Source organism: Triticum dicoccoides, chromosome 3B (genome assembly GCF_002162155.2).
Source record: "Triticum dicoccoides isolate Atlit2015 ecotype Zavitan chromosome 3B, WEW_v2.0, whole genome shotgun sequence".
In the NCBI taxonomy this organism is placed as follows: Eukaryota; Viridiplantae; Streptophyta; class Magnoliopsida; order Poales; family Poaceae; genus Triticum; species Triticum dicoccoides.
This window is the reverse complement of record NC_041385.1, coordinates 826,812,514-826,820,143: the sequence shown is the minus strand read 5'-3', so window position 1 is coordinate 826,820,143 and position 7,630 is coordinate 826,812,514. Positions and strand designations below refer to the sequence as shown.

Here is a 7,630-nt window from a genome sequence, read left to right as displayed (position 1 = left end):
TCTCCATACATTTTCCATCTTAATCTTTCATAAGTAATTTTAGGGATTTTTTCAATATGACCAGCGACACTACAACATACAACTGTCCATGGATAGAACATGATATTTCAGATATAAATTCCAAAAAAGGACAATGTCTAGCCCTGGTTCATATTTATTGTCATGGAATAACATAGTCGGACAGGAAATTCTCGACTTTTCAAAGTGAAAGGCCATTTGGTTTTCTAAAGCATCAATTATATCTGGTACGCAAACAACCTCTCCTATAGGAGAACACATCATAATAATAGGTTGAACGTACAATCGGCAAGCTCTCTGATGATAAGAATACTTTATGTTCAAGAAAATTGATTATAGAAATAGCATTCAAAACTCATGTGGATGTAACACAGTGCTTTCTTTCAACATCATGATCGGAATTAGCCATTGAATCAGAGCTCAAATACTTTCGTCTGTGATGAGGGACCATTTGACAGGATAAAAAATATTGACTTTTGACAGCCACATAAATGGTTGCTGTTAAGATAGCTCGCTCATGTAGATAAGACATGGATCTTATAGTTTAGAAGGAAATCTATACAGTCAACGAAACTATAGTAGAAATGTTATTATCGTCAGTGTGAATAAAATGATCATCAGATTTATTTTGTATCCTTGTGGCTTTAGAATCCCTAAGAAAGACAATGGGCACAAAAAACAGGAGCTCTGGTCATACCAGCATGAAATAAATTAGCAAGCATCCATTAACAGGCGCAAGTGTTTATAACAAGAGGCACCCAGAGGCATAGTGCAATGACTTGGACACACCTTATCTAAGACAGGTCTAGAAGGGACCGAGAACTTACACGCAAAGTTGACTAACTCTGAATAAAGTAATTGCAGAGGAACACTCACATTGATACCTACGACATTTCCCTGTTAACCGGCATGCACCGCACGCCAGGCGGAGCGGGCAAGCGCACTCGCAACCACCATAGCCGACTGGGCAACATCCCTATAAGCTAACATGCTCTTGTAGTTGTAGTATGCAACGACAAATCCGTACAGTCCTTGTAAGAATCTCACCGCCTGAAAACGGCTTGATCAAACAAAGAACAACCCCGTCCAATGTTTCTTCCAAGATAAATCGTGTCCTAGACCGCACAACGCAATTATTAACAAAATTATCTACCTCAACTCCTCCAATGACAGAACCGTCAGCAACAACTTCTCGAAGGTAAAAATGAAATGGCAATCGACAGTAGGCCGCAACAGCCTCAAACAGAGGTACATATGATGAACAAAGAATAAACATGGATCAACAGAAAACAATTAAGATTGAATAATGCATAGCGTGCTTTACCTTCACGAACCGAACAGTAAAAACAACAGCCAATAGTGCACGGAACAGCAAGGTTGCCACCAAAATGGAAGAACCAGTCAACAATTAGTATATATATGGTGTATATATATGATCCACTATTGCAATAACAACCACCATTTACCAAGCGGTATCCTAAATAGAGTTGCCAAGTGTATATATATGATCCACTATTGCAGTAACAATCAGCATTTACCAAGCGATATCCTAAACTGAGTTGCCAAGTGTATATATATGATCCACTATTGCAGTAACAATCACAGCAATCCACAACTACAAAACCAAGAAAAATCTTAGTGATCCCTACAGGCATGAATGATTACCATAAAGGGGAACAGGACTGAGGGATACACACATAGAGTGAGAGATGAGATCCTCACAGTAGGACCACCTTGTTCAGCGACCTGCAGCTCCAACTTGCCACTCAGCAGGCGGACACGACACCAAGCTCTCACTGCATCGGCGTACAGAAGTTAAAACCAGAGAAACAAAACAATACATACATAGGAATTGACCATAGAAAAACACATGAACTAATTTAACAATGCAAGACTATAAAGGTTTCACCAAACATCGGCTTGTTTAGTCATGGAAGGAAGCATCACATTTATATACACGGCAGGGCCAACCTAATTTGAGAACAGAGCATAAAGACTTTAATGCAAGATTCAAGAACAGAGCATAAAAAGTAAAATCTTGTAATAAACAACTCTGATTCCAGTTGGGGAGATAGATGAAGAACATAGAACAGACAATCTGTATAGAGATGGACAAAAATTGCAGCCTTTTACGAACAAAAACCCTGTGGTTGTAAAGAGGGAAAGCCATCAAATTTGTTATCAATCTTCAACTATGGAACAACCAATAATCACGAATCCCTAAATAAAACCTAGCTTTGAGCTAAGAACCGCTACTCCAGTGTATGTTGTCAGTCTACAACCCACCCACCGGCCTAGAATGCTAGCTCGCAAAAACTACAAGAGTCCTAGCCATCACAGATTCAACAGAACCCATCCCGCAAAAAAAAAAGATTCAACACAACCTACACAGTTCTGCTACGGTTCATTTCATTAGCTTGAGATGCGAAAAGATAAACACAAATATAGACGTTGTAGGTACCTGCCTGAAGCCCCCACAGCCCCGGGTAAATGGAGGAAAAAGGCACGGGACGGTCGGTGTTGAATTCAAGGAGGGCAACCGCCCGCTTCGTCCGGGGAGGCGCCGGCCTTGAGGAAGGAGGGACTGATGTAGGACGGAGGAAGCGGCGGCGGCGAACAGAGATCTCAACGTCGGAACAGGAAGCATACTCTGCTTCTCGACTCTGGATATTGTTGTGATCGACGGCGGACTTCCTGCTACCGGCCACTTCGCTGGCTAGGCGGCACTGCTTCTCCGCACATTCAGGAGTGACTCGGTCACTGCGTCGAGGCTGCTACACTCCTGCATCAACAGCAAAAATGCATTAATAAGTTGGTATTCCATTATACTTCCTCATATGATTCAGATCATATAAGTCAAAAGTAGACCCATTTGATAGTTCCTATGATAGAAGAATGCTCAGCAGATCATTGTAAAGATATTAAGATATATACTGGTGAATCTGCATCCCAGGTTGATGTTGCTTCCCCAAGCCGGAAAACACCACTATAGCCTTTAACCATGCCTTGATATCTTCAAATCACGAAAACATTGGGTCAAGAAATAACCTTTAAGTTAACAAAATGCTAGTGCAGGGGAGACAAGTACGATGTCATCAGTCCAGTTCTTTGGAATGCAGATGATATTATTTCAAGTCATAACAATCAAGAATGACTTGAAATTGAAATGTGATAATTGAAAGGAAGATTGTTCCAGCAACCCTCACGGTTTCCCTGAAAAGAGAAGATAAGAAAGTATGTACCTATCAACAACTTTGGTTGCTTTGCCCACACAAACAATCAACAATCTAGTGGCCATAGGATCCAGAGTACCAGCATGGCCAACCTGCATCATAGCTACCATAAACATGTGGGTTGAGCAAAAACCACATTAACAGCACACCATGAAAACTGTGAGGTCACCTTTTGCACTTTCACCAACCGCCGTAGTTTTCCACAAACAGTAAATGAGGTCCACCCTGAATTCCGTTAAAAAAAGAGTCCATTTTGAGCTAGTAGAAAGACAAGTTCAGCATCATTGTCAATGGCATTTCTTTTACTAATTACACGACTTGAAGAAAATTGGTCAAATAAAAGGTCCTACTATGGTAACAGGACATTGTAATGTATGTACTCACATAAAAAAATCAGTAATTCAAAATGCCAACCCGAAACTACATAAAGCATGAAGTCTAGATCAGGACCATATTATGGAAAAGTTCCTGAACTTGCAATGGTACATATACATCTGAATTCAAATGTACCACATCCATCTAACCCACCCATTCTGAAAAAAGGCCGCAAGTAAGCATTTGCACACACTGCATCTAGATAAAAAGGTGGATTGGTGGTATGCATCTATGGGCTGCTAATTAGCATCGCCATCTGAGACTGAGAGCATTCACCAATGTGGAAGAGTGCGTGTCACCTTTGGGCTTGTCGATGAGCACGACGGTCCCTGTCGGCCCGTCCCACCTTGGCGGCAGCTCCATCCTCGTGCTCGCGAGGTGCGGCCGCGGCCAGTCTTCTTCCTCCCTCTCCGCATCCCGCTTCACCTGCCTCGGCGCCCCTCCCAACACCGCCTTCTTCTTCGCCGTTGTCGAAGCGTCGTTGGCCTTCCCCTCCTCGGGCCCTTTCTTCAGGGCCCTGAAGAACTCCTCCACCTTCCTCTCCAGCACCTCCCCCTTGTGTGCCCCCTCCTTCCCGAAATCATCAGTTTCTAGGGTTAGGGGAGGGGAACGGCGGGAGGGGAGGAGGAAGCGACCGAGGGAGGAGGCGGCGGGGTGGCACGGCAGGGAGGCGTGAGGAAGGAGGAGAGGGCGGTGGCGTGAGGAAGGAGGAGAGGGCGGCGCGGTCATGGGAGAAAGGGGCGACGGCTAGGCCGGCCTCGTCGCACGCTGTCCCCATCTCTCTAGATGGGCGGCGTGAGGCCGGGGATGGGTGCCCGGGCAAGCGGCGGCGGCGCCGCCGACGGCAGGGCAGGGAGGCGGGCGCGGGGTAGAGTTTGGAGGGGAAGAGAGGTGAGGGCGCGGCGCGCGTGCAGGAGGAGCGGGCGCGAGTGCGGGAGCGAGCGAGGGAGGAGGCGGCTAGGTCATCTCCAGAGGAGCCACTGTCATTTATACCCCCACTACGCGAAATGACCGAAATGCCCTGGTGGGGGCATGCTATACACATTTTGTTGCCATTACTATTCATTCCAGCAGTGTTTACCTTAGATCCAACGGCCCAGGTTCATCCAGATCTTGATACAACGCCTAGAAACGCATCAAGCAAACCGATCCGACGGCCGAGAGTCGCTGATCTCTAAGGAGCCATGTAGGAGGCTTCATCTCTTATTTCTTGATTTAACTGCAGTTGCCATGTTGCTGAACTACAGTTACCATGTCGGACAACTACAGTTGCCATGGTTGCTCAACTACAGTAGCCATGTATGGTCTGGTCTACTGCAGTTGCCATGATTTCAAAACTTTAGGAGTTGCCACCTACTAACACTAGGCAGTTGCCATGTAGCACTACAAAAAAGGCATGGCAAAAAAACATGTTCGGGTAAAAGAGAGAGTTGCCATGTGCTCACAAGCACGCTAGGGCAGTTGCCATGTATAAGAAAGAGTTGTCATCTGCTTACGTGCACGCTAGGGCAGTTGCCATGTATCATGCAAAAACACATGGCAACTCGGGTAAAGGAGAGTTGTCATCTGCTTACAAGAAAAGGTAGGACAGTTGCCATGTACCCTGCAGAAACACATGGCAACTGACAGCTTTGGGTGTGGGCAAGGAGACGGGCGTGTGGGCGAAGTGATAAACGCCCACACCCCAGCCCCTCTGCGTGCGTAAAAACTGATGTGTGGGCGAATTGCTAAACGCCCACACACCAGCCCCGTGTGGTGAAAAAAGACGTGTGGGCGACCAGATGAATGCCCACACACCAGCCCAGTTCTACGTGGCACACAAAAACTGATAGAACGCGCCAAGATTCGTGCATAATTGGTTGGACGAGAATCCATGCGTGTGGGCGAGTTGCCAGATGCCCACACGTGTGGGCATTAGTCTTTCCGAAAGAAAAGTTGGTAACCAACCTATCACTAGCCGATATTTGGCATTTGCCAAATTTTGACATGCAAACTTTTGGTATCAAATCAATCATGTGCAAACATCTAGTAGTGGCCTTCATAGGCAATATTGGCAAAATATTGGCATAAAAGCAAGGGAAACGTTCCCTACCGGCAGGCCGGTTGAAGTTTCAGCCGGACTCATGCTACACGTACAATCGATATGGATTGAACGCGTCGGATCCACCTTTTTCTCGGGCCCACGCACCCTCTCAACCCAACCTTGTCTGTTCCTTGGACTTTTCTTCTCCTAGTCATCTTCTCCACTCGCACCTCGCCTTATCCTCTCACCCACCATCCCGTCGAGCGCACAAGGCAGCGGCGCTGCTGCTGCACGCGCCCGGCCACAGCTACCTGCCGCCATGGAGACACGAGGGGTTGCCGGGCCTGAAAGCAAAGACTATAGCTAAACAAAATTAGGACAAGTACCATAAAGTGAAGGAGGTATCAAGGCTTTGATATCACTAGTGGTAATGGGGTGATATGCACTTTCTCAAATTTTGTGGCACTAAAACAAACCTATAGAGAAATTAGGATACCAAATTCATGTTCGAGTTAGCAGATATTATAAATTATGTATATGTATAACTAAAGATAGAGAAGATATAAATAAAAAAGAAACACAAGAAAAAGAGAAAAATCAGGTACAGAATACAATACATTTTTTGTATTCTTCTTATTGATTGCAATCAAGCTCACCTCTTTATTTTAGAAAGATAAAAGATTGAGCAGAATAAAAATAGATCACGATACGATCATTTTTTCAAAAAGATTAGATCTATTATAAAGATTCACAGAAGTACAAAGCACCTAAAACGTAATAAAAGTACAAAGCACCTCATACGTAATAAATATTACAGGTCCCTCTCGCCGCTTCCATGCTAGAGTCGGTGTCACCGAGTCTTTGAAACTATCTGAAGAACCTGCCACCAAATCTCGCCATTCCGCACGCATGGTGATTGGTGAGAAACCCTAACCTCGCTGCCCTGAGGACCTGGCAGGAATCTACATCGGAGAACCGTGTAATCCATCCCGGCGGATGAACTGGAGGAGGATGAGAGCCTCGAAGATTGACACCGCCATCCGTTCGAGCGTCTCCCCTGCTACGACTAAAACCCTACTTATCTACTAGCCATAGCCGAGGCACTAGGAATCCCCTACCTAGCACCGGCTGCCGGAGCGCGGATGGAGGTGGGGCGAATCCATGGGCTCGTTGGAACATCGAGGGGAGGAAGACTTTCCCTAATGGCCTTGCGAGAGAGGAATGAAAAGGCGGGATTTTAGGTAATTAATTCTGTCAAGATATGATCATTGGATTTGAAAAACTGAGATTCAATGGTAGTAATTAAGTATCATCCAAAAACACAAGATAATAAGACAATCTTTATTATCATAGCACAATTAAGCAACTAATAGAAATGTGCTAAAAAACTAAGCCATCAACAAATACATTCATTATAGTCGCCCCCTATATATACTGACGCCAAATGCCATCTCAATAGACCCCACTATACTTACAAGGTGGAACAGCACCAGGGCTGTGATAATAAGAAAAGATAAAGAGGATATAAATAAAACAGAAATCCATTAAAAATAATGGGTGACGAAATGCAGTAATTTTTCTTTATTCTTTTAATTAAGATTACCCAGCGAACAACCTCGGTAAGGCTGTTCATTAAAACAACAACAATAGGTATCACAATTGCTGCAAGCAAAATGTGCACCATAGTATGTCAGTGTTATCCATGTTGCTCGGTCATGCTCTGTATCCAGCTACGTCAACTGCCGCGACCTCGCTGCCACCGGACGACATCCCCGGTTAAGGAGTACACCGGTCACCCCATGCCAACCGAGATCCTCCAAGTCTTTTCTGTCCAGGTGCAGTCATCGCGAAAGGACCTCAACCAGTAGCTCGCTATCAATCTTCCCCAAATCCCACAATTAAGAGTCACTCATCTTGCTAGATTAGGCTGGATCTATTGTCCATACCTAGGTCAGTTAAATTATTGTATTTTTCTTGTCTG

At 45.0% G+C, this 7,630-nt stretch overlaps 1 protein-coding gene across 1 annotated transcript; it reads right to left on the bottom strand.

The window, feature by feature from the left end:
• Positions 1 to 2,734: 2,734 nt before the first annotated feature.
• On the bottom strand, positions 2,735 to 4,355 carry LOC119280184. Its single transcript, XM_037561131.1, has 5 exons — positions 3,926 to 4,355; positions 3,421 to 3,476; positions 3,261 to 3,343; positions 2,953 to 3,031; positions 2,735 to 2,800 (listed from the first exon to the last, which is right to left on the bottom strand). Exons 1-5 carry the CDS (start codon positions 4,353 to 4,355, stop codon positions 2,735 to 2,737), a joined length of 714 nt encoding a protein of 237 aa, XP_037417028.1.
• Between the last annotated feature and the right edge of the window lie 3,275 nt (positions 4,356 to 7,630).

Excerpts from the sequence above, each read along its gene's own strand:
- LOC119280184 (XM_037561131.1), bottom strand. The coding sequence starts at position 4,355 with ATGACCGCGCCGCCCTCTCCTCCTTCCTCACGCCACCGCCCTCTCCTC. Across the intron at positions 3,477-3,925 it reads GCTCATCGACAAGCCCAAAG|GGTGGACCTCATTTACTGTT; the intron begins GTGACACGCACT and ends AACGGAATTCAG. Across the intron at positions 2,801-2,952 it reads CCTGGGATGCAGATTCACCA|GAGTGTAGCAGCCTCGACGC; the intron begins GTATATATCTTA and ends CTGTTGATGCAG.